The sequence below is a fragment of the Motacilla alba genome, chromosome 2, assembly GCF_015832195.1.
Source record: "Motacilla alba alba isolate MOTALB_02 chromosome 2, Motacilla_alba_V1.0_pri, whole genome shotgun sequence".
Taxonomy (NCBI): Eukaryota; Metazoa; Chordata; class Aves; order Passeriformes; family Motacillidae; genus Motacilla; species Motacilla alba.
In genome coordinates, this window is record NC_052017.1 from 99291308 (window position 1) to 99319143 (window position 27836).

The 27836-nt window shown below is 39.1% G+C and overlaps 1 protein-coding gene across 1 annotated transcript in view; it reads left to right on the plus strand.

Moving 5' to 3' along the window:
- SPIRE1 (spire type actin nucleation factor 1) overlaps window positions 1-27836 on the plus strand; it is a 126382-nt gene that overhangs the window by 69761 nt on the left and 28785 nt on the right. The window contains 5 exon segments of the mRNA XM_038162034.1: window positions 8826-8951; window positions 18849-18932; window positions 20411-20575; window positions 27016-27102; window positions 27476-27605. Of these exon segments, the coding sequence (XP_038017962.1) occupies window positions 8826-8951; window positions 18849-18932; window positions 20411-20575; window positions 27016-27102; window positions 27476-27605 (592 nt within the window).

Below are 27836 nucleotides of genomic sequence, written 5' to 3' on the forward strand. Positions count from 1 at the left end.
TCAGCACAGTTTGGGGTACGTGAGCTGGCCTTGAATACTTGACAGAGCAGTGCTTGTACTCCTGTTGCTGCCAATGGCAAGAAACGTGTGCAGGCAAAGTGAAGCAGCAGAGGTCTTTGCCTCGAGCCTCTGAGCATTCAGGGCAGTATAAACCCCATCTGCAGTCCCTACAGGTGGTGAATCCCACCTGTGTGTAAGGAGTATTTCAAAGCCATTGGCTCCAGGTAATTCAATTTCTAGTAATTACCATACTGGAGACAATTTCCAGGAAGGAAGTGTGTGTAAGGAAAAGGACAAAAAAGGGCACCACCACTACAAACAGAGGGAACTGAGGAGAAAATGACACTTGTAAACACTTTTAACATTCTGCTTTGTTGGATATCTATTCTGTTTGAATAAGCCATGATATACATTTGAATCAAAATTACTTAATTTAATCAATAAATTGTGGGTTAAATAATTTTGTTCTCACCTATCTTAGAGTGGCATGTTTAACATTTATGTAACTGATATGCTTGATAAGACAATTGCAATGTAGATTCAGTGGCTATAAATTTTAAGAGAAAAGTGTTAAACATGCCTGGAAGAAGAAGAGAAAGAATTGTTCAGTAGGCCTTTTTCATGCAATCAGGGTTCCAAGACCTGGTTTCCCTGACAAAGGCAGTACAAATAAGGAGTAGGCATACATGAAGGAGTAGTAAAGCTTTTCCATACACTGAGGTCTAATGAAAGCGAAGTGAGACTGGTTAGAAGTTACTTGATTTTTTCATTGGGAGTGAAGTTTGAAAGCTTCTTATGCTTAGTAATGCTGTCTCTTTGGTTATGTGGCTGGAAAGCTGTTTTTTGGATAGGAATAAAAAAGTCATGCTTCAGGACAAAACATGAAAGCAAATTATTATTTTTATTATGCCTACTGAGAGAAGTTTCAGCACTTTACATAAAAACAAACAAGCTTCCCACACACACATACACTTTAAAGCTTTGTATGTGAACTGTAAATTGCTGCCAAGGAAAGTGCATGTTTTTATTTTAGTTGATATATTTTAATTGGATTTTAAGTGGCTCATGAATAAACTGCCTTACATTAATATATTGTCTCTCAATTAGAATGTATACAAACATCTGAACTATGTCGTGATGAGATTGATGGGCATTATTCAAAAGCTGAGAGATACAGCCTCTCTTCTTGCAGTATTCTCCCCTTCCTTTTCTACATGTGTCTCTGTGATTTGGTTTCTGATTTGGAGGTCATTCCCCAACATTTTATGATACCTTTTGATAAAATTGTTTTCTCGTTTAAACTGTTTTAAAAACTTCACTATTTTCTACTGTTTTTCCTGAGATACTCTGTTTGGTTTGGTGTTTTGTTTTTTTTTCAAGCAGCAGCCTGGGTGTAATCACTACTTTATCTCCTTGTGTGAGGTCTTGTGGAGAGGGGAAGAAAGAAGGGCAACCATCCTGCCCTCATTCTCTGCTGCATATGCCAAGCATCCTGGTACAAAACCAGCTCTCCTCTCTTCTCCTGAACAGAAGCAGTAATTCAGGAGTAGGAGATGGCACCCTCCAGCCCTAAGGAGGCCCGAGCAACATGGCAGACAAACATACAAAATAGCATTACAAGGGTGCAGCTCTTTGCTAGCAGTTGTTCAGGTCGAAGTTATTTAATAATGTGAAGGGTGGTTCCACAGCTTAATGGGCTGTTAGCTAAATAACTACAGGTAGCCTGTGAATATGCACAGCCACTCCCCTTCTCCTTTAATTATCCAGTTTTATCATGTTGTCCCATCTATGCCTCTGCTCTGCTTTTGAAGCTGGTTTTCTTACCCAGATGCCTCCGTCTCATCCTTCACTCTGCTGCTGCTGCAGCGTGAAATGCAGATGTGTGAGTGGTACAGATGAGAGTTGCAGTAAGCTGTTCTCTGCCTGTGAAGCAGAGAGCTTTAGAAAGCAGTTGTTGCTGACAGGCTACCTAGTGGTTTTGCTAAATGTTGCAGGGATTGACATTTTGTATAAAAAATGGGAGAAACAGAAATGGTAGGTTTTCTCCCTTGCCCATGAATAATCCCATTGATGTTCCACTGAATAGTCAAAGAATGAGAGCTAGCAAATTCAGATTACTGCATATTTATATTATTATTTCCTCCATTATTCTGCTAAGAAACAACAGAGCACAGTTTCTCTGGAACCAAGAGAGAATGCAGAATTGGTTTTCACTTAATTGGCTCTTTTGAGACAAGTCTCTTTGAGAAGCAGGATGTTTTTAAGTCCACTGTGTAAAGACAATGTAACAATACACCTAACACATAGTCCAGAAACAGCTGTGTGCAGGGGCTTGTATTTGAGGGGTAAAAATACCCTCATGGCTTTCAAGTAGAAATGAGAATTTATACAAGTGCAACTTTGTCAAGAAGTCTGCATTAGCACATAAAATTAGTCAGTCATTGAAAATTTAATATCAAAATGTCCAGTGGAAATAATCATTGTCTCATAAAAACATAGGTTGACTTTCATTTAAAGTCTGTTTTGATAGTCATGGCCTTCCTGCATTCTTAGAAAGCTAATAGAGTGAGAATAGGGTTCACTGAGCATGAAAAATTCAGGATTTGGCTTAAAAATTGAGATGTAGTCAGTAACGTATAGTGGAGTTTGCTTTTCTCTTCCTGAACACCAGTGTAAGTTTTAAGTACTTTCAAAAGTGTTGGTAATTATGCTAAATATTTGTAAGACTCATTTACCTAAAGATGGTATCATATAAATGTAACAGATTACAAATTATCTTCACCTTTAATTGTCTGTTGTTGGGTAAGGTTCAAGTTTATAGGTGAGACAGTTCAGTGGGGTGTTAGTTCGTGTGTTGCAGTTGCTGTCTGTTGAAATTTTATCAAGATTCTCATCACTGCTTAAATTCAGTCTAATAGCATGGAAAAGTAGTTAAGACTCATCAAATAGTTGTGCAGTGTTAAGATTTTAAGAAAGAAAATGAGTCATGGTGCTCAGCACTTCAATGCACTTGGTACCTGAAGGAAACAGTGTCAGGACAGATATTCTGTTCAGGAAAAAATAGTGGAAGGGAGTCCTTAACTGTGAACCAGTTTCATCCTCAACATTTTGAATCCGTGTGTTTTGCTTTGTGTTTCTAAAACAGCGGCAGCATCCAAAACCTCACAAGAGCCTTTCCCAGCACAGTCTACCCTTGTGGGGAGCGTCTTTCAATTTTACTTGCAGGCTGACTTCAGTTTTGACTCAGGAGGGCAATTGTAAACATTTGTTAGTCCATTCCTGTTTGACGTTTCAGCATATATATAAATAATTTGCTCAAAGCCTTTAATCCTTAGACTTTGCAAAGCAGGGGGTAGTTAGCGATGACGGTGATGATTATCTGATACAGACAAGTGGACATTTCTTTAAGGATCAGGATCCTATGCAAAGCAGTGTTTTCAATCCTTGCATCATCCAATTTCCTTTGTAGTTTTGGCTTTAATTTCAGCAGCTACCTTGTTGGGTCCTTTACACAGTCCTGAAAGAGAGAACCACTGTTTCTTCAAATTATACCTGTTACTGCTAAATGCAATGGCTTTGCTGCTGCATTTGCAGGTTCATACTAGAAAGGAAAATCAGTAAAGACAGACTGTATTTATTAAATTATTTTATGGGGAGGATCATTTAAAGCATTAAATTTGGAAATTGTGAAAGTAGGGAAGTGTGTAGTACTTCCCTTGTCCACCCCAAAGTGATGATCAAAACAGCAAATACCAGCACAAGGAAAGGCCTTAGCAGAGCACTGGAGAACACTTAAATACTGAGGTAGATGTGCTTGGTACTAGCAATTTGCTTCAATTTCCACAAAACCTACCTTTTCCTTGAGGTGTGCAAAATTAACTAGGAGATCACATGTCAAGAAATTGGACATTCCCTGGCACTTGCAAAAGATCCTTTAAAAGGTCAATTAAAAAGTTATCAAACTTTTGCAGGTTAAGCGTAACTTTCTGTGAATACCTTCTGTATTTTCTGTTAATTTATTTTGTGGATTAATAGCTAACTCTGCTCCCATCCCTTTTATCTTACAGCAGTCTTTCCTCAGTAGTATTCCCCTAGAATCCTTATCAGAGGGACCAGGCAGTCCTTAGCCCTCTGCAGTTAGAAGCAGCAGAGCCAGGGGCACATGGCTGCCTGGAATGTTTGAGAGAGCAGCTCTGAAGTGCTAGGAAGCAGCTGAAATTGGCTCCAGGTGTTGTGAAAGCCACCTCAAAACTTATACTGTGCCTAAGTTGTGGGTACTGTGCACAGGGGTGGTCCTAGCAGGCAGAAACATCTTACAAACTCATGACAAAACACTTATTCCTGTCAATAGCCCATCCCTCAACATTATTCTGGATAATAAAGCAAAATGCTTAGTTGAAGTTTACAAATATGCATCTACTTTCTTGGTAAGATTTCTCTGGTAAGGTGTGTGGCTTCTTGACGTTCATATTCATGTTAAGAAGGATATGTATGAAAACAAAAGCCTAATCATAAACTTTAGTTTATCTTCATGAAGATAAAATCTTTCGGAAAATAGCCTTGACGTGAACATCTCATGCTGAGTTTTATTTTGTGAACCTGTTGCAGTACCATACTGCAAAGGATGAGGCAAATATCTAGTACACTTGCATGTTCAGTCATCTGTTGGTTAAAGTAATTTCTTCTTGTTGCTTAAGAAAAAGTACATCTTTTAAGTCTTTGTTAATACTCCAAGGCTTTCAAAACACTTAACAAGCCTGGCATTTGCAGGCTGGTAATATGTTTTGCATAATATCAATGGCCTGTCTTTGTGGCCCATGGGAAAAAGAAATCTTTCTTCTTTGTGGTGCATTCCCCAAGATAATTACAAGTGGAAACACTTTTTGTCTTCTGAAATCTTAATTTCAGCAGCCCAGGTGTTTTGATGAAGCTTCCAGTATATATCTAGCCAAAACAGTTTTGCAAAACGTAGCTGCATTTTAGTGGGAGAGTCAGTTGTATTTCTTGTAACTTTATGGAGGAATGTATTGCTGGAATATATTCAAACAAATGCAAGAAATGCTGTTTGATCTCTTCAGATGGTTAAATTGTGATTCCTGTTAGCACTGCTTTGGCTTGGTGCACCCTGTTTCCTAGTCAACTGAGGATGAAGTTGGAGGAGCTGGCAAGGCTATGATATTTACATAATGCCTTTTTTTCCTGTGAACCCTGAATGTGGATGGAAACAGCCTCTAATCTTCTTAGTGATCCAAGCGAAGATTGAATGCTTTGGGTCAAGCTGGGGTTTTGGATAGGCTCAGTTAGAAAAAAAAAAATCAGAAATCCCAGCTCTTCACAATGGTTGCAAATTGAAATATTTACAGACTGAGCTAGTTAATGTTTCGGTAGTTGATAGTATTTTTATTATTTCACCAGTTTGCAAAGACCACATAATCTGTTTTGAGCCATACTTTTTGAGACTTCTTGGAAGCAGAACAAACAGGTCTTGTATTAAGCTCTGGGCACTGTTCGAGTTCATTCCCCTTAGGGTAGTTTTAAGTTGTATCATGAGGGATGAAAAGGCAAGTGTCAGAATAAGCATACAACCTCAAAATGACTGAAAAATACTGCATATATGATCTTAATCCTTCTTGCACTACTACCACTATGACATGGTAAGAGGAGGAGGAGTTCATTAGGTAGCTGTCCTTTCATATCTCAGGTATTGAAACATACTGGCTGGAATTTTTGTTGTGTGTTACAGTAACATAGCTTTTGAAACACTACTACCATATACTTAAAGATTTTAAATTTTTTAAAGTGGATAAATATCCTGAACTCAGACTAGAAATGACATTTCATGCTTGATTTGCCTTGCCTGCCTAGATTTTGTGGTATTTCATGCAGAAGTTACAGCTTGTCAGGCATTCTGAACCAATGTGCAAGTACAGTATATTACAATGAAGGGGGGAAAAAATCAGCCTGTCCTATTTACATTTTCCTTTTTCTTCAGGCTTACCTTCCCTAATCCAAAAAACTCATGTTGAGTAGTTTGACTTAATATTACCACAAGAAGTTTTATTATGTAATGCATCTTCACATAATATAAGATCACTCAGAGACTGATTTCTCAGAACATGAAAGTCAGTAGGAGCTGCTGGCCCTCTTTTAATACCTGCAGCCTAACGTTTGCAAAGCAAATGGTCAGGTTTTATGTGATTGCTTTTGGAACTTCAGTTCAGCAGCAGGCTTTTTTTTTTTTTTTTTGCTTTACTTTGTGTTCACTAATAGAATCAATATTACAACCATTCCCTGTTTGGACTTGTCACCACTGCATTTCATTAACTTTCTCAATAATTGATGCAAAATGTTTCTAATTAACATGCCTCTGAATAAAGAAAAAAAGGATTCTTAAAAACCTGTGTGCAGTCTGTATAGTAATAAAATTTTATTCTCAGCTATGAATACTTATAACATTTTATGACCTTTTTCAAAATTGCAGTTGCTATTATTTTTATTTTTGTAAGTAGTGTGTTTTAGAATGAAACCCTTTTTTCTGTACTATAATTAATAACTAGAAAATGAAAACAGAGTAAGGCAAGTAAGGACATGATTCATTATTGAGAAAAAAGAGCACAACCATACTCAGAACTGGTCTAATGTTCTAATATTTTCATTAAGGGAAATGTTTAGTAGATTCTGTCTTTTTGGTATGTGCTATCACTATTGCACACATTAGGCGTGCATCTGTTTGGGTTTTTCTCCCTTTATCTGCCAAGGAGATGATGCAATTTGTTAAAAAGGAAGAAAGGAAAAAAAGAAAAGGATAAAAAAGAAAAGGATAAAAAGGAAAAAAAGAAAAGAGAAAAAAGGAGGAAAAAAGGAAAAAAAGTGGGGAGTTGGGGGGGGGGGGGGGAAGGGAGACATATGTCAACTGTGATTATCCAGAAATAAATTTGAAGAGTGTAAGAAAATTTTGGCCATCCACTGTAAAACAGCATAAAATTGGAAGTGTAGGGATCAAGGGCAATTTCATGAACATGGCTGCCTTGCATTTCCTACATGGAAGAAAAATATATAGGGAGAAATAAAATACACACACACATATATAAACTTTCTGTATGTATATTCATTTTTACAACTAAAAGGAGATAAATACATAGGGGTACATAATCAGAAGACAATATTGCAGGAGTCCAAATTGTTCTTGTAAAGGTTTATCAAAGGAGTTGACCAAATCTGACCACTGAGCTCTGTATTGTTATTCTAATGGGAAGAAATAAAAGATAGCAAGGGGCCTATGGCCTCAGAGAGCAACATGTCAATGAGATTGAGGCAGTCTAAATCTGACTGTACCCAAACACAATTGTTCAGGCCTTCCTCCTTTTCCCATCCTGGCAGCATGTTCTCCTTGCTCCTTCTTGCCTTTACTTCTGTGAGTGTGTCCATGCCATGAAGAGTAATTGTCTCCTGCTCCACTTCCTTCACACTGTTCATTTTTGTCTGGGTGAGTAATCCTCTGAGTTAGGGCATGAACTCCCCTGCCAGCAGAAGGGTATCTGTGGATTCCTACAGCTGGAGGCCACAGGACCACACCTTTTAGTGGCAGTGTGGATTTAAATCAAAAGGAGAGCAATATGGAAAAGCAAGCCTGAGCTTTACATGCATCGTGCCCCTTGGAACCACAGCGTTCACTGTAATAACAGGAGAGGTTTAGACAAGTATGCCACTAGGCTAATTAAGGGCTCTTGTGCTAAAGAGGCTTTTGTCTCAAGCTTTAGTTCTGGAGATCTGAATGTAGCTATATATATAAAAATAGTTACAATAGAACCACATAAACAAGACCAATTTTATGGCCTTGGTTAAGACTTTATTTTTACATATGTACCAGTATATGGCCATCCATACTCAAGTTTCAGCTTTGGGATTTTTTAAATTTAAAAGTGTTTAGGAAACAAATTACAAATGTTATTTTATGCTGTCTGTTTGCAGCCAATATTTCCATTAAAATGATATGTCCATGAAGCTGGATGTCACTCAAACCATTCAGGTTCTCAGTTTGAAATGTAAAGGCTGGTTTCAATGAAGCTTCTCTTGTTGGAAACGGGAGCTGTATGTTTTGCTCTAAAAGCGATGCTGGACTGACTGTTCATCAGTGAATAATTCTTAGTGATTTGAATAAGTTTTCAGAGTTTGACAAGTTTAGCATATATGGAAACACCTGTAGAGTTCCTTTGCATTAGCTATGCCTCTGCTTGAAAATGTTCGTGAATGTCTGAGGTAAAGCAATAAGCCTGTGCTTCCATAGCTCTTGCTGATTTTTAAAATCTTTGTGCTGCTTGAAATAATCTGATCAGAGTTTCAGCTTGATGATTACCCTGTACTTTTTTCCTGGCTTCACTTTCCATCCTTTCATAAACTGGTAGGGATACATTTCTCTTCCATGTTTGTCTCAACACTTACTGTTAAAGCTGGTTTGAATTAAGTATGTTTTCCCAAAATTTGCTACTGCAAGATGGCTTGTTTTCACAATTATGGCAATTATGTTGAATTATATTGTCCTCCCAACCCGTTTTTGTTTGTTGTTGTTATGAAAAGGCAATGTCTTGGTTTTCTAGAACATGGTCTACCAGTCCCCTTACCATTCCTGTAGTACTCTTCTCATAAAACAAATAGGAACAGAGGTTTAGAAAATACACCCCAATTCCTGACTAAACTGAAATGTCTCATGGATGCTTGTGCCCTTGATGTTCGGTTGCATTCACTTTGAAGCTGTCTCCTGCTCTGTAGCATTAATGAAAGCAATGGGGCTTTGTTTTGATCCTGTTATTTATTTTTCTCCCTAGCTGTGTGCTGCCCACCTGCCAACGCGATCAGAGGCGCCCAACCACTACCAAGCAGTGTGTCGGGCTCTGTTTGCTGAAACCATGGAGCTCTACACTTTCCTGGCCAAAATTAAAAGTGCAAAAGAGGTAAGCAGTCTGAGAAGGTTTTCTGCTTTTGAGCTCGTCACCATGCGAATTTGGCTTACAAAATCACTTCTGTAGCCAGCCAATAGGGAATATCAGATGCTTGAGGAGATGATCTGTAGTTTTCAGGGAGTACACTCCTTCAGCTGACTTTTGGGTTTTTTTTGGTTTGTTTTTTTTTTTTTTTTTTTAATTTTGGCCTGTAACCATTTACATCCCTCAGAATTTATTAATTGTGACTAGTCTATTTGGGAGTAAAACAGAATATTTTCTTGGAGGGATATATGTACCCGTTCCTGCATGCATGTATGCACTATATTTGAGTCTAAACTCCTCTCTGGTGTTTTGGGGATGTTATGACGTGTCAGAGCTTTGCCTGTTCCTCCTCAGCTCCTTCCCATGAGGGAATTCTCTTTGCTGAAAATTATCTGAGATTCTTCTTGCTCATATTTTGTCCCCAGTCAGCAGCTTTTCTTACCTTTTGCTGTATGATTGGTTTGTTGTCTGTCACATTGGTTTCACAGCAGAGCCAACTTTAAAAATAGAAAAATTTTCCCCTTCAGGTCATAATGCTTATGTTCACTGCTTGTTTGGCTGTTACTGTTGGCTGAAAGGCCATCCTGTGAACCATTGCAATTAGCGGGTCTGGCTGAAGAGCAATTTTGAGGTTGATATTTACTGCAGATAGTTTCAGTGATCTGGCCTGCAGACTGGCCCCGTGAACAATTGTATTAAAACAGTCTGGGTGCTGGTAACATTGGAAAACTGGTGGGTGAGGGGAAGGGCAGGAAGGGAAACTCATTTCTCAAAGCTGGTTTCTTCACCAAAGCAAACTTGTCAAGTAGCAATGCTTTCATAATTTTTTTTTCCTTAATAAATCCCTGAAGGATTTTCTTTTCTTTTGTAAGTCAAGATCTACAGTACCTTTGAAAAGCAGGATAAGATTTTACAGGCTGACCTAAAAATTTTGCTGCTGAAAAAGGCAGAGCTGTTCCACCCACGCACACATACTCCCACTGTTTTCCTTCTTCTCGTTCTAGGGAACAAATCCAGTAAATACCAAGCAAAACAAAAAGTAAAGGAGTTACTCCTTATCAGGTTAATGAGCTGAATCAGCTCTTTAAAGAGTCAGATGAGCCTCAGATGAGTACAAGAAAGCTTTTATCAGGTTGATGGTGGAAGATGCAAACTACTCAGACGCATAAGGGGCTGCTGCTCTTTCCTTCCTGAGTGAGATGCATCATCCAGGAGGGAGAATCCTTCTGTGATGTTTTTCTGCTGCACAGAGTCACATTACATCTCCACTTCTTCTCCAGTCCTATTCAAACTGAAAGCAATTTTTAAACTAAAGCACTGTCACAGAAGGATAATTTTGGCAATGTCAGCTTGGCTAAAGAGCCCTTGTTTTCTGAAGTGCCTGTGTTACGGGACATCTACATCCAATGTTCCTGATACAGGAAGCAGCCAGGATACAAGATCTCCATGCTAAAGCTGTCTCCCAAACCTTGACATCAATAATTTCACATCTTGGCTTTTAGCTACTGGATATATTAACTGAGGGACCTGTGCTGGAAACACCTCACTCAACAGCTGTTGCAATGCCCATGTTGAGGCTCAAAGATAACACCCTTCAGAGTTCTTCTTTCTCCTCAGAGAGGAATTATGTTTCCACTAGTTCTCAAGCACCTTGGCCACAGTGAGCGGGTAGTAGGGCATCTTTGTTGTCAATGTCCAAATAAAATATTGTGGCCTATAACCATTTAAAATCATGTCTAACAGTAATATTTTTAAAATTATTTTTAAAAGTGGAAAGGCATTTTGAATTTGCAAATTACTTAATCACCTTAGCATTGGGCATAAAAACCCAACAACATCTGAACACACCATAGAGAATACTATGAGTTAATCCCAAATGAAAGAAGCCATTTGCCTCTCACAGACTATTAGGCATTGATTCAAAGCACATTTAGGTCAAAGGAAGTAATCCTTGTGGATGGAATTTTGGCCCTACTGGATCAGTAAGACTTTTATTGCTGCACCTAACCAGGGCCAGAATTTTGACCTTTTGATTTCATTTTACTCTGGATCACTCCCTCAGTAGGCATGTAAGAAATTACCAAGAAAATTATCTTGGAAGCAGCTTTTGGAATCTGAATACTTTGGGTTTATGATGTGCTTGGTCCTTGGTCATAGCTTTTATCTAACTATAGATTTGGACGGTATTTAATTTTGAAAATAATACAGTGTACAAAATAAAAATTAGGTATGAAGAAAATATGAGGTGGAATGCTGTAAATCTTGTTGCACCATTTTGAAATGACCTTTATAGTTTATACTTGAGGCAAGCAGGGATCATATGATAACGTTAGGTTTGTGCCAGTAAAAGCTATGCTATTGTTTACATGCTCTTCTCTCTTGCAAACACACAGCAGAATCCTAAGTCATGAGGAGTACAGTTACTCTTCTACTGAATTCCTTTTTTCTTTTCCTTTTGTTGTTGTCACATAATTAATAGGTGTAAAGGAGATAAACACTGAATACTTCAGTAAGGAAATTTTATTGTCATGGATTTGTGGTGATTGCATTGGCAGAGAACTGGGGGAAAATAACCAAGTTACATACCTGAGTTCCAATTAAAAAAAAAAAAATAAATACTGTGCAATGTTGTGGGTTTGACACTAAAGATGCCAGGAATTTTAAATTTATAGTTTGTTTCAAAAATTAGCAGCCGAATTTGGAGATCGTCCTTTAGATTCCCTCAGACCTGCATCCACAGATGCAGCTGTGGATGTGAGATCAAAATGAAATTAAAAACACCAAAAAAGGGAAAGAATCCTCTGGAAATATTCAAAGTAACTTGCCTGTGGATAAAAATTACTTTGAAATTACTTGGATTCCTTCTAGGGCCACTGAGTGACGTCTGTTTCCCAGGTATACGAGGTTCATATTTTTTGGTCAGTAAATGCTTAAATAGGCAGCTTCACTGTAGTGGAAGAGGGAGAATTTTTATCAGTAAAAATTCACTTGCTTGGAGTGAACTAAATCTGACCTATATTATGCTGCAGCATAGAACAGGTTTAGATGGGAAATAAACTGTGAAAGAGTCTGGGAAAAAATATTGCTGTGCTGCTGTTTTCAATTTGGCCCTATAAAAACTTAGCAGAACTTTGAAAGTCCAGGATTTCAAAAGGGTGGTAGGTAGGAGGGGTAGGTTTATAGGCTGTAATGTGTTTTAATACTAATAAATATACTGAGCCCCAGTCATCATCTGTCATATAACAAATAGAGCATAGATTCACAAAGGGTTGGACTGCATGAATTTGGGTGAGTGTATTAATCAGAGATGATGAAGCGATGAGTGAGCTGTTCAGATCATCTCAATGAATGTCAAATAGAATGTTTAAGGCACTTTGTCACATAATTGATGCCATATGATTATTTCCAGTTTGATTCCCTGTGTATGAAAGGTCAGCAGCAAAGCTGAGTTGCAGACAGGGAGATGGTACTTCTATTCTTGAAAATTTTCATGTAGTGGATGCACAGGATGAGCAGAGTTGAGAAAGATGTGATAGCGCTGTTGCAATAGCTTAAAAAAAGTAAAAAGCTAAAAGTTTTCTTTTTGCAAGGTGAAGTTTTTTTAGCAAGTTTACTGGGTTTTTTTCCAGCTTGCTGGCGGCACCAGCATGCTGCTCAGGGTCTGCGAAAGGTGCCCTTGCTGCAGACTCACCCTGGGTATCATCTGCTTGGTATCCAGGAGTGGTTTTCTGATGGGCCAAGACCTCCTAATACTTGTAACCTGATGTTTAAGCTTTTACAGCTGTTAACAAAGATAGAGTACAGATTGTTTTTCATGTCAAGAAGTGAGCTTTCAAAATTACAAGAAGAAAATCCCACAGAAACGGATTCCCTTCTTTTTTATTATTTTAAAATTTTTTTAAATTGCTTTTGGGGGAAAATGGTCCACAAGGGGAAGGAAATGTACACATGTATGGCAGGGGGCAAGGTAGTTTGAATATCTCCTAAAAATTGAGCCATGTAAAAGAAAAGAGTCATTTTTTTCAGGATCATCCAAAAGTCATTGACATAAACTTTGGTGGCACCTGGCTGTAAACAGAACTGTAGGCACAAATAAGGGATGTCCATGAGATAAAGCAAATGTTCCTGCTTAAATTATCTGAAAAGGTCGCACACATTGCTTAGAAATGGCATCGAGTGTGACTGAGAGAGACAGGGAGAGACTATGCAAGCAAAGGAATGCAAAATTGGTGCTCTGGATCAGACAGGGGACTCACCAGGCCTGTATCCACATTGTGAACCTGCTTTTTTGAAGGAGTATCTGCCCTAGTCCTCCTCTGGCTCCCTGTTACTGCCCGGTCTTGCCTTCCCCTGGAGTTAATGTTCCACGTGCGCTTCACGGCTGAGTGAACCAGCAATGTGCCCTTGCTGCAAAGGAACCTTTTGGTGTCCCAGGCTGCACTAGGAGGAATGCTGCCAGCAGGTTGAGGGAGGTGATCCTTCCCCTCTGCTCAGCACTGGTGAGGCCACAGCTGGAGTGCTGGGTCCGGTTCTGGGCTCCCGAGTACAGGAGAGACATTAACACAATGGAGAGAGTCCAGGGAAGGGCCAGGAAGATGATGCAGAACTGAAACAGCTCTCCTGTGAGGAAAGGCAGAGAGAGCCAGAGCTGTTCAGTCTGGAAATGAGAAGGCTCAGGGGGATCTCATCAATGTCTCTCAATACCTGAGGGGAGAGTGCAAAGACAACAGCATCAGGCTCTTTTCAGTGGCGCTCAGTGACAGGACCGGAGGCAGTGGACACAAACTAAAACTCAAGAGGTTCCTCTGAACAGCCAGAAATACTGTTTTTACTGTGAGAGTGACAAAAGATTTTCTGGGGAGGCTGTAGATTCTCTGTCCTTGGAGATATTCAGAAGCTGTCTGGACATGATGCTGGACAATTGGCTCTGGGTGGTGGACCTGCTTTAGCTTGGACCAGCTGCCTTCCAGAGAACTCTTCCACTCTCACTTTGTGACTCCGTGGGTGGTACCAATAAAGGTGATGCTGGCATGTGGGATGTAGACCTGTGGGTGATAAACTCCTCAACTGGCACAGGTGGTGTAGAGAACACCATGTGATGCTGGCCAGCATAGGAGATGAGTGTCCAGTAGGCAGATCTGTTGCAGTAGGTTTGACTTACACCTCAAAAAGTTTTAGAGATTGATGTACACCCTAGAGCATCAAAATTAGTATTCCTTCCAAAACTAATTAAGGCTTTGTATATTTTTATAATTGCCTACATCTCTAATTGCAGTGAAAATCCATGCTCATCAAAAACTCATCCATAATTTCATTATCCACAGTGTGCCTTGTAATTAGGCTTTTGGTAGAAAATAGAGAAAGCTCCCAATCTGTCCTCTTTGTGCTGTTCTTTTAAAACACGGTTCCTTGCATTTCTGTCCTTTCTGATGTAAAGACATAATTCTTTCAGTCTGCCTGGATATATTTCAATCCAATCTGATGCAAACAGACAAATTCCAATTAAGGACATGCGTGAAATGAAATTTTTATTTTATTTTATTCCTGGTTTCATGCCATATGAAGATTCAGTTGCAAAAGAGCTAATGAAAAGGGTCAGGTGGCTATACGGCTGTATTATTTGTACAAAATATGATAATGGAGGTAGTTAATAGGTACCTAAACAATGTTAATGGCTAACTTATTTTGGAAATAGAGTCATTAGCCAAGTTGTGCTCAAAAGTCTTGTGACTGTATAAGTTGTCAAATACTCTGCTGCTTGGATTTTCAGAGAGCACAGCTGTAGAAATAAATCAATTCACAAACTTTTCAGCTCATAACTTCACTTTTGCCTACACTTCCAAGTCTCCAGTGATTCCACTTTTGCAGCTGTGCTTTCATCAGTCTTGTGGCTCAATTCTGATCAGTTTGATCCTTCAATTTAGGACCTTTATTAAGGAAAATATTGCTGGTTTGTGTTGGGCAGGGGAGGGTTTGGTGTTCTTGAGTGATGCAGCTGCTGTCACTCAATCAGTGTTACATGCCCTTGGTTTGGGTTTTTGCCTCTCCTTGCACAGTTATGTTGAGCAGCATGGTGACTATTGCCCCCTCCAGAGCTGAGCAAAGTGCATCAGCCCGTACTTCTGTATGTGAAGAACTTTGCTGTCAGCTCAAGGTTTTCAGGGACTGATTGACCTAATCCTCTTCCCAGTTTGAATTAAATGGGGTTTGGGTCTTTTCAAAGACCTAGAGTAATGCTACTGCCTAAGCCCATGTTGAATAGCTGAAGGTGTATAAAAGGAGTTTTTCCCGTATGTGAATGTTATGGATTTTTAAATTGAACCTAGATGTGCAAGAATGTTTTATTAGTTTCACAGATAGCAGTGTAAAAATCAATTTAATCAGTGAAAAAGTGACACCTAATTTAGAGTATGGACTGGGAACTGCAGTAGACTGTGCTCTGCAGTTGGTGAAAGTCAAAGTCCAGGTCTGGATTCCCTAGAATACCACATTCATTAAAGCATCGTGTTTTCAGAAAGCATTTTATGGAAGGGAGTCTTTGCCACTGTGCTGACAAGAGTCTTACATAAATTCCCATCTGTCAATGAGCACAGAAGAGCACATCTCAAATGTGGGCCGCACAGCACCACCAAATCAGCTGCCTGCTTTTAATAGTACAGCAAGAGGTTTGAAGACATTTGATATTTTTATTACTAGCTTTTGCCACAAAATGCAGTCTCCTAAAAAAAAAAGGCCAAATGCTGTAAAGGTTTTTTTAAAAAAACAAAAGCTCTTGAAACAGTAATTTTCTACACATCCAACCCTTATTGCCTGAATGAATGCCCAGACTGTAATAGGTGAATTGGGTCTGAGGTTCTGGGATCATTTAGAAAAACCCTTTTAAGACGTTTCTGCTTTCTGGAATGGAAATCCATTTAGGCCATGCATTTATTGTACTATAATAGCTTTTCTTAAGCCATTGTCCCAAGGGTAAGAGCAAGCGGCTACAGCAGCAGTAGCTGAGGTTACTTGCAGGTTTTGGAACACAGCTGAATTCTGACAAAGGGTCTATTATATTTTAAATATGTTGGTTTCTATTATTTGTGGTTGAAACAGAGGCAGAAACCCACTGATGCTGACTGAGGATGCTGGAGGGAAACCCTAATGTTCCATTTAGTCTACGAGTTTCAATATAATCATTCGTCACAGTGAATTTATTCCTTCCCAAGCAGCACCTGACAGGTGTAGAAGAGCTAAAGAATCATTCCTAAACACTTCCTGCAAGCATAGAGCACTTGCTGGTTTCTTCCAAAGCTTTGCTAGTTCTATAATGATGGAAAATCCTCTATCTTCTGCTCTTCCCTACTGATTGCATGGTGAGCTGCATTTAAGTGCCAGAGCCAGGTGCCAGGGAAGGGAATGAACTATCCCTACAAAGTGGGTGTCTGTGGTTCCAGGGCTGCAGCCAAGCACTCAGCACAGGGATGGAGAGTGAAAGAAGCCCAGCTTTGGCAGTAGCCTGTGCTTGTACCAGCCCATTTGTATCATAAAACTGCACTTGGATACACTTCATCTCTTGGCTGGCAGGGTTTGCTCCTGCATCTCTCTGGTGCAGGGTAGCCAGCATCACTTCCACCTGTGCTTTTTTGGGTAGGAGCTGCCCCTCTAGCTATGTTCCAGAGAAACTAATTAGATGGTTGCCTTATTTGGAAGATCTTTCAGCTGCTCAGGGTGGGTTTTTTCCCCTTCTTATTTTCTGCTGTTAAGAAGAACAGGTTGTAAACTCTTCTAGCTTCATGAAATATTTATGTCAGCCAAAAGCATCAGCCTTTGGGCATAAACTAGCCCCATAAATTGTATGGTAGGGAACATGGTTGCTGACATGGGTGATTGTCACCAGTCTTGTTGAATAGCTGAAGTATAGGTTAAGCAGCTGGAACACATTAATTTTTTTTTTTTTTTAATTAAAATGTACCTTCCAATATGGGAAGGAGGAGCATATCTGACATTTGTGAGCCCATTTACTGAAGTTATCTTTTTGATTACAAAGAGATAAAGGAAAAAGTATCAGATGTTATATTTTGCAGTTTCCCAGTAGATGTTATACAGATCATTTGACTGCATTTGAAATGATTACTCTAACTGTATGACACAGAAAAGAAGAAACCCTGGGTAGCAGAGTACACATAAGCAAGGCCTTTATGTTACCCATTCTTTCCATGTTTCTGTTTTTTTCTTGGAAAGGGCAATTGCCTGTAAGTGTCAGACTGACCACAGTGCCAGGGCCAACAGAAGTTTCCATAAAGACATTCTTTCCCAGTGGGGTTTCCTGTTGTGATGCTGCAAGTCATGCCAAAATGTTCCCACATTGTCCCATGATGTATCTGCTTTTGTTAGTGTGGGTGATTTATGCTTTTTCGGAGTCTCCTTGTAAATTATGTATTTTATTTTGATAGGGCAGTGGTAGTATTTCTTCTTTGATACTAAAGCAATTGTGCTACTTACATAAATAAGACAATAAAGAACCCATCTGGTCTCCTTCCAAAACCTCTGTGGTAGCTGACTCACACGTCCTAGCTCTGCAGCCAGGTTTGGTAGATGCTTGCACTTTTGAATGTGCAAGTTAAGCAGTCTTCCAGAGCTTCCATTTCTTACACTGAAATGTGGGCAGTTTAGGAACTACCTCCAGGAAAAAAAGAGGTTTTCCGAGTATGCTTATTTCTATTATTTCTGGAAAGCTCAGAAGCTGAATTGAGACTGGTTGTTCAGTTCCATTAAAAGAAGAGCATAAGTGCTTAAAAGATAGAAATACTTTCAGTACATCTGTCAGATCTCTGACCTGTTGCTTTTATCTCATAAAAATAAAAAAAGTTTTTAGTCGAGGACTTAAATATCCATTTCAGATATATTAGTGGGTACTTAGAAAATTGACCAAATTAAACATTGTTGAAGATTTCCTGGAAAACTCTCCATAAAAGTAAGTGGATTACTGAAAAATTGAGTGTACTGCTGGTTCCAAAACATTTCAATACAGAAGTAAACAAAAACAAAATAAAAAGCCTTTTGAATAAACAGGTGTTGATGTGTATAAGAAAATTTGTGTAAAGCCACAGCCTTCTGTGTTCAAGCTTGCCTGTTCTTTGGTCTTCTGTAACTTCTAATTGTTTTTCATATTCTTGTTGGTGTGAAAGCTTTTTTTTGCCCCTTTGCACACCATCTTTTCCATATTTGCATGATCTGATCTTGTTAATAAGTAGCAGTTTTCATCTTTGAAAGATCAGTTTCTCTTCCTCACATGATTTTATTATGGATATTTCAGAATCTATACCATGTTATACAGACTAATTAATTATTATATATATATATATATGCAATTCTGTCACTATTCAATGTTTCTCATAGTTTATTTCTCATAGTTTATTTCTCCTTCTACAAAAATGAGCTGCCTTGAAGTCAACCAGCATTAATTTTGGTATGAATGGATCCTTATCAAGCTGGTCATATTTTCTGTGTTGTATCTTAACAACCTGATAGGCGGCTAAGGTTTTTTTCTGTACATATAAAAATTTAGGGATATAAATATTTTAATGTGTAGTTTTTCCCTTCAGCGTGTTATTATCTGAAGTACTTTCATACCCAAAACTTAACCTTAAATGCTGGGAACAAATGTTAACTTTCCAAGGAAGAGAAATATATTCAAATATATATATAAAAATATATATTTATAGTGTTTCAAGTTACTTTTACAGTATTACTGTTCATGTCATAAAACATTCAGTAGAATACCCAAACAACCTGATACAAGAGATTAAAAATTAAGCTTCAATTTTACTTGAGACTTAATGCCACTGTTCATTTATTCACTCATTTCCTTTTCATTGGCAGAACCTGAAGAAGATTCAGGAAATGGACAAAGAGGCAAGTGATGAATCCAGCACGGATCTTGATGAGCTGAAAAATGCTGACTGGGTAAGACCACAGTGGAATAGTGATTCAGCATCACTACTTGTAGTTTATTTTTCTTTATAAAGCTTAACTAAGGCATTATTACCTCTGCCCTCATGAGACCCCTCCTGAAAGAGTGTCCATCCCTGTAGTTCCCAACGTAGGAATGATGTGGACTCGCTGGATTGAGTCCAGGGGATGCCAAAAAGATACCGAGAGGGCTGAAGCACCTCTCCTATGGAAACAGGCTGAGAGAGCTGGGATTGTTCAGCCCAGAGAAACGAAGGCTTCAGGGACACCTTAGAGCAGCCTTCCAGTACCTAAAGGCAGCCTCCAAGGGAGCTAAAGAGGGACTTTTTATATGGACATTTAGTAACAGGAAAAGGTGGAATGGCTTTAAACTGAAAGAGGTTTAGATTAGATATGAGGAGAAATTCTTTACAATGGAGGTGGTGAGGCACAGGAGCAGGTTTCAGCAACCTAGTGAAAGGTGTCCCTGCCTGGTGCAGGGGGGCTGGAACTAGATGAGCTTTAAGGTATTTTCTACCCAAACCATTCCATGATACTACGCTGAAATCAGTCCCTGGGGTTTTTTTAGTATATGTATTAATAGTAACCCACTACAAGTTAGAACTAAATGAAATCCCAACTTTCATTTGTAGACAGATGAAACAGCGCAAGTATCCAAGCAATATATTTTTCCTTAGGCTGTTTTCGTGGAGAAGCTTTTGCATTTTGCAGACTGGACAGGTACCTCAGAGGGGCAGTCAGGCAGTAGACAGAGCCACCAGCTGAATTTCTCCAGTGATGAAAGAAAAAAGCAGCAGGGAAACTCTTAAGCAGGAAGTAACTTTATTTTCTAGCTACTGTTCTTGCCAGTTCATAGAAGAATATTACGAGGTTCATAAAAAGAACCTGATTTTAATTTCCAGTCTTCAATCCACCACCTGTTCTTTCTTCTCTCCAGCCACTCTGCTTCACAGAAAATGAGAGGGAGGTGTTAGTGTGCGATGCTCTTACAGGCAGAGCAAAAGAAGTTGAGTTTTTCTATTGCAGGATCTTAGGACTTCGAGTCCATTCCAAAATTTCCATTTGAAGAACAACTTTTGAGGAAATTTTACAGGAGAGTCCTGGGTAACAAAGTTTCAGATTCAGTCACTGTTTTAATTCACACAGTATTAGCTGTAAGTCTAAAAACTTTGATTATGTGCTTGCAGTACACTTGAAGTGGGAATTTAAGTGTAAGGTATGAGAATTTCAGGTGCTCTTTCCATTTTGAGGTGAGACCCAGCAGTCCTGCTGAGTTGCAACAAAGTTTTGTTATGTTTACGAGTGTTAAAAATAAGCTTATATAAAATAAAATGGGATTTGGTTGATGTGTTAAAAATAAAATAGTAGAGCTGTAAATATTTGGTGGTGTCCTGGAAGGAAACTTTGGTTTCATGTGAGATGGTATTCAAGGGTAAGGTATGAAGTAAAATTTCTGTCTCTTTTGTCTTCAGGCCCGTTTTTGGGTGCAGGTGATGAGAGATTTACGGAATGGTGTTAAACTTAAGAAAGTTCAGGAACGTCAGTACAACCCACTGCCCATCGAATATCAGCTCACACCCTATGAGATGCTGATGGATGATATCAGATCCAAACGCTACACCTTAAGGAAGGTCATGGTAAGTCAGGAGAGTCGCTGGAGTTTTTCAAACCTGAAATGTTATTTTCTCTTTTTTTATCTTCTTTTTTTACCTTTACCTTTACCTTATCTTCTTTTTTAACCTTTTTTTTTTTCTGAGAACCTTGAAATTATTATTTTATATAGATACTAACATTCATGTGTTTATATGGCATCATAAATTTGTGCAGTGCATTATGGAGAGAATGTGAAACCAACACATGTCGTGTACTTCGTTTTCCATGTGGCAGGCATTTAAAATTCTGAAAGACATGGCTACCTATCATAAGCTTGGACAAATCACCTGTGTTGGGTTTGTGGTAACTTTAAGAGTCATCTCAGAAGTCCTGGCATGCTTTCCACTGAGATTGTTTCAGACATTTCTTATTGGCAGTACATTTATCTCGAGCTACAACATAGTTTTTGGAGTTGCAGATATAAAGTGCTACCATGAATGATGCTGGGAAAGGAAAACCTACAGTGGTTGAAAACTGCCTGTATCACAGTGTTTGAGAACTTAGATTACCATGATCTGTTACAAATTTTGAAGGAATAGTTTACGTTAAAAAGAATTAAATCTTCCAGTTGTAGAAGTTTAACTCAGTTATTTTCAGCATATTTTCTTGTTGCTTTTAAATCAAGACAATATGCCACAGCAAGCTAGAGAATGTTCATGGGTCTCCTCTCCCTAGATCCTCATAAAGGTGCTTGTAAAATTGATTTGAGGCACTCTATTTATCAGAACCCAGTTACTGGTGACTCCCTGTTCTTTCTGTCCTTTCAGGTTATATTTTTTTCAATATTAGGATCTTCTTCCTGGTCATCTAGCAACTGATCTAAAGGGTGTCTTGTCCCTAGTAGGACATTGTAAATCCCTTTGTCAGGGGCATGTATTTGGTCAACATCAATATTTATACCTTACACCTACTTATCTTCACCTGTCATTAGTTACAATGGAAGCATTGTCATAGAATATTCAGTATTCAGATGTATTTACTTTCTTGACGAATCTTCACACAGTGAGAGAGTTGTGATTCCACCAAAAAAAATCAAAGGGGAAGGTGGGGGGTGAGGGAGGCAGATGAGAGAGGCAGAAAGTGTGTAGTATAAATGCTTTTTGTGTTTGAGCTGAAAATGCTTCCCTAATCGAGATCTGGATTTAGACTATCTGATTGTATTTATTTTCTGCTGCAGATGTTGCTTAAATGTTAAATCAATAGGGTAAAATGCATACCCAGTGATCTGTCTTTCCCCTAACAATTCAGAGAACTGAGCTAAGTGTTCCTACTACCCTCTGCAAAAGAGGCCCAGTCCCCTCAGGACCTCAATTGCTGGATGCAGTCAGAACAGTAGTTTTGTTTGAATGGGAACCCCTAGGTCATCTAATTTTGCTTTTGTCAGACTAGCTTTTAATTCAGCTGCTGCTAAGCAAGGTCCTGCCTCTTCAGAAGAGATTTCCTTCATTATGTGGTACATCTTGGGGGCACAGCTGCTGCTCTGCTTATCCAGACTCTGGCTCTTTACAAAATCCCTGGAAGCATCTATTTTTAGCCTGCTATCTTGTCTTCTAGAAAGATTGTCCAAAGTTAACTCTGGGAATAAATATGATTGCAATCAGCTGCAGGTACAGTACCTGTAGGGCTGTCTGTGATGCAGTTGCTGGCTTAGTCTGACAAGTGCTGATGACAATGTGTTAGAAAAATAATTTCTTTCTTACTGGAAACCTTAAACTCAGTAACTTGGATTCTGCTGCAGGGTCTGCTTGAAGACTGTGCAAAGCATGTTCAACAATAAGACTGCAGCTTGACAGGGAACGTGTGGAACCTGAAGGGTTCACACAGAATTACAAGTTTAGTTAGATTGCCTAGATGCATCTTCTAACTGGCTATCACAGGTTGAAGTTGATTGTATGGATTCCCATCACTGGAAACCCTTGTGGTTCTTGAGAAGAGGAGAAAAGGATCCGAAATCTGAATTTTAAGGCAGTCTAGGAAAGATGGATTATATTTCTTTCTATCGTTCAAAATGGATGTTCAGCAAAATTTGTATTAAAAGTAATTTTGCTTTAAATTTATGGGTTGTAGTTTTAGACTTGGTAGCTTGTGAGGAAGCGTATCCTACTAATGGTACCCAGAGGTTAAGTAAATTTCCAAAGTAATAAGTAACTTCTTTAAATAAATCAAATGCAACATGAAATCTTTACTGTTCTTTTTATTAATGTGATGCTGTGTTTAAAAGAGTAGCTTGATCTGTCGCTGACTGCTCAGTGTTCTGCATAGAAATTAAGGAAGGAACAGATGTTCCTGTTAGGCCATATTTTAGTGTTGCAGACTGTTGTGCTAACAGACAGCAGTAACTGGAGCTTCCTGTTCTCACCCATTGTTATAGTGAAAATATTCAAAATGTTTTGAAGATGTAAAATGTCATATTCTGGGCTTTTGGTGAATAACCGGTTTCATTTGTTCCGGTGACGTTGGCATTTCTATTTCAGTACATCTGAAAATAATTTCAGATTTGTCATCTTTCTATCCTGAGGCAAGAGTCCTCATTGCTGCAATTGTTGTGGGAGCAAGATAGCTTTCATTCTGGAATGTTATAACTTTAAGTATCTACCTTAGAGAGGTTTAATAGCTTTCCTCGCCAATGGAGCACCCACTCCACAAAAGCTAAAAGCTGTGGTCATTGGTAGAGTCAACACCTGGAAATGGAGAAATGTAAGAATTAAATTACTCTTGCAGACCTAATTTTTCTTTATTGCTTGTATGTGTTGAGCTACAGTTTTTAATTTCAGAGTGCTTCACAATTAGCTCTGCTTTCTGCCCGTCTCCACCTCTCTCCAAGCTATGCACCATTCACTGCATTTCTTGAGCAGGGCTTATTGAACAGTGACTGATGTCTCTTGTGTTATCTGCTCAATACATGCCTGTCAGGTACTTTTGTGCCATATCCAAATGCAGCATTATGTTACAAAACAGTTACACTCTGTGTAGGTAAGAGCACTCTTGTCATCATATTCAAGCTCTTCACAAGTACCTATCGTGCAGTGGTATTGGCTTGGCCATGTTGCAGAAGGGGAATTTATACATACAGGTTGAAGGCATTATCAAAAATATCCAGTAATTTTAATATCTAAGCTGAGAATCCTGTGACATGGGGTGGTGTTTTTTTTGGTTTTTTGTTTGGTTTTTTGTTTCGGTTTTTTTTTAATTTATTTACTTCTTTGCAGTATTTATCATCTTAGAGTACTTAGGTTAATTGCAGTAACAGCTGTGCACAGACAGTATTGTCATAAGCATGAGTTCATATGCTTCAAGCAGGACATAGAGAATGTGAGCTTTGCTGTGCAAAGGACTTTGACCACCTTATCCAGCTGGACATTGTAGAGTTTGTTGTCCCCTTACACACAAGTCTGACTTGGTTGTGGTGAGTTGCTTTCAGCAGGGAAACTGCTTTTCATTCACACCTTCATCAAAATGTTTTTACAGTTCCTAGTTGTGCTTTAGGGGTATTCAGAGTAGGGACTCTGTATGGGGTATTGTAAACTCTTTCCTGCAATAGATGTGCAGGACCAGCAGTGTGAGTACAAGCCTCATGATGGGGAATACCAGAGCCCTTCATTCTTGGACATTGCTGCTTGAGCTTGCTGTGGGGTGTCAAAATACTGTGTAACATCTGCGTTAACTAAAATACTGTACTGTCTGCATAATGCAAGATGGAAAAGAGATACCTACTTAAAATAATTTAATTCACCACTGAACTTTATCATGAGCTGTTCTGGAAATGATGTAGTGTGTCCCCTCTGCTTCAGTGCCCATGCGATTTCCTTTTAAATGAAAATTTCTTGATGGTACAAAACAATATCAGTTTCCCGTTGGCTGTTATTTAAAGATAGCACTCTCCTACTTACTGCTGACACCTTTTATAGCTGAACAGATAAATGGCTAAGATAATTGAATGTCAATGATAGGTGATGTTACTTTTTGTGAAAGTTATCAGCAATGTCCTTCTTGTTTGGGATCACCATTTTTAAAGCTCTGGGCTTCAGCCAAAGGTAACAAAGTACCATTTGCCTTTTTTTTTAAAAAAAAATTGCAAATCCATATTTATATATTAAAATGTGATGGTAGCAGGTTGTTGGTAGGCATGATGACATGCTAATTTTTCTGTGCATTAGCTGTTTAGATCTCTACATTTATGTTTGATTTTTATAATAATTGGTTAAGCTTTCTGTTTTAATGCTTACTGCTGTACAAAAACTGTTTTACACACATGAAGGCTTAGGGTAGTTCTACTGTGTTTTGAGGTATTTATTCAAATAGTGGTTTGTAGTTGGGAGATGTATTATGTGGAGAGGAAAAAAAAACCCCAAACTTTTTCCTTGGTGTTTTTTCTCCCCTGCAGCCTGGGTATCATGGCTGCATCTGTGCAATGTCTTTGATTGAGACTTTAATCAAGAGCCATGAATTTTAATTAAGTAAAGAATGCATTTGAAGTTGCTCACTACAGGGAGAGTTAGTTTGAGTAAATAAATAAATCTAGTGTGAACAGAGAGGATAAAAGTTTCCCTGCAGTATCTTTCATGTCAGGATCTTGTTTGGGTGCCAAGTATGAAAAGGTGGGTTCTGCCACTGATGCTCCTGCTCCTGGCTTCTTGGTGGCAAAACATCCACTTTCTTGGCCACCAGCTCCCCATGTATCCTGTGGAAAATCACTTAAGCAAATCCTACATTTCTGTTTTTCCAATCAGATGGTAATACTGATACTAATTATACCCTGGTGGCAACAAGTCAGGGCCTACAGTGCCCTGAGGTGAAAGGCTCAGAGCCATGTATTATTTATTGACTATTGTCACACAGAGGGTTGTTCCCCAAGGCTCCAGCAGAGATTATCAGTTTACAAAATGGCTGTTCTGATGGTAATAATTCTCAGCTTCAGCTATCAGCTTTGACATCTGATGAACAGTAGCTCAGGGAAGAGAGACTTGTCATTTCATTAACCATCTTCCAGGGCATGCTGGCCTCAAAAAACTGCTCAGTCTTTAAACAGAAGAAATCAATCACACCCCTTAAAATAGTATTCTCCTCATCAGGAAACGTCAAATCATGGTTTAGTATAAACCTTTTCCATTTTAATTTTTCTGCACTATTTTTAAGATGATGATGCATGTTGCAGAGTTTAGCAGCTTGGAATTCTTTGCCAAGCAACATGAAATTCACTCTAAGGAAAGTAAGGAGGGTGGAACAAATTGAGTTTAGAGTGTGTCTGGGTAGAATATCTCCAGAAAGAGTCCTCAGGAAAGCAATTAAATGCTCTCCAGCAGGGACTCTGCATCTGATTTCTTAGAGGGCAAGGGATGAATCTTCTCGAGGAGGCTGTCACTCAGCCTCAGCCTGGACACAGGGCATGCCTGAGGTGAGCAGAGCTTGGATGGAAGCTGCATGGCATTGGTGAAGTTCAATTAGGGATCATATTCAGGTGACCTTATAGACATTTAAATCCCTTTTTGTGATGGCAGCAGTCCTTGTGGTTAGCAAAAGGGCATGTTATTTGGCAAACCAGACACGTGTCTTTACATAGGTTTTCTGGCTACAGAGTTTGTATGAATGGAGTCCCACAAAAAACAAGAATAGGCTACTGACCCTTGGGGAAAAAAAAAAAAAAAAAGGAGTCTGAAATATGGAATACTTGGTCTAAGAAATACAGTGTTGCGGAAATTTCTGTCAAATTGGAGGACAGGGCTGATGGCCAGGTATTTATTGTGCAGTAAGAGGAGGTTGCAGAAGGATATATATGACATATGACATCTCTTGTCCCTGACAGTGTGCTTGGACACTGTGCTCTGTGACGACTGAACCTGGCAGGTGGGGTTTTTTGTAAGCAAATCCATACACTAATTCCCAGCTTACAATTTATACCTTCTTCATATGATATGAAAACTTCCGTCGCCTTCTTTAAATCCTGTACATATAGTGAATTGATGACTCTTCCCTATGGTGTCTTGTATATTGTCTTACATCTAAATGTCTAAGTGTCTCTGGAGAAAACCAAACAAAAAAAGGAAACAACCCTCACCCAGCCCCTCTGCTACAGAAATATGTGATTTACAGTGAGGAAACCTACTTCTCCCATAGACACAACTGCAGCCTTGACGTTTGATTTCATTACTTCAAAATCCTAAATATTGCTGCTTGAAGCTGCTGCAGTTGGAGTTATTTTGCAGCCATCAGCAAAACTGAAAAGCTGCTAAGTACCTTTTTTTTTTGCTTGCCTGTGCTCTGCATATGGATTGTTGTTCCACTCAGGACTGGTGGGATTTTATGTCTGGTGCAGGTGTCAGAACACTGCAGCTCTGTCAGGGTTGTTGTGAGTTTCCAGTTGATCTCATGTGCATGAATATAAATGTGAAACACAGCAATATATATTTCACTTTCTCCTTTCCAGGTCAACGGTGACATCCCACCTCGATTAAAAAAGAGCGCCCATGAAATAATCCTGGATTTCATCCGATCGCGACCTCCATTAAATCCTGTATGTAATCCAGTGGCCTTCATTCCTTACCAAATAGGGGCTTTTCAAAGCATGTTTGGTTCCAGCAAATACCTAAACGTAATATTTTCTGCCAGGGCTTTCAAAAATATTGTCTTCTGTACATAGACCAGGATCCCTTAAAGGAGCAGTGTGTAGTATGTTGCACTTAGCAATTAACAGCTGTTATTGCCAGCAGCCCTTTATCTCTAGGGAACCACGATGCATAAAACCCTCTGTCAATTTATGTTCAGGTTTGAAATTGAGTGTATGTAAAATCGTATCACAGCATTCCACTTTTTTCCCCAAAAAAGTGTGAAATCTGCTTTCAAGGATGTATTTTTTCATGTAAATATGATTATCTCTGTATCCCAAGGCCTCGGCAAGGAAACTGAAACCAACCCCGCCCCGGCCTCGCAGCCTCCATGAGAGGATCCTGGAGGAGATCAAGGCAGAGAGGAAGTTGCGTCCAGTCTCCCCCGATGAGATAAGGAGGAGCAGGCTGGGTAAGCACGTGGCCAGTTTTTACCTGCAGCATCCACAAAAAACTTCCCACATAGGAAGAAGCAATTTTAGCCACATCTGTGCAGGTGTTGCCAAAGATAAAATTACTCCTTCAGAAAAAGAAATAGCCCACAGGCTTTTCTAGGGCTGTGCAATCTTTGTGCTTAGTTATATTTTAAAATATGAAATGGAATGGTTCAGTTCATTCCATTCAAGTTTTTAGTGTATTAGAT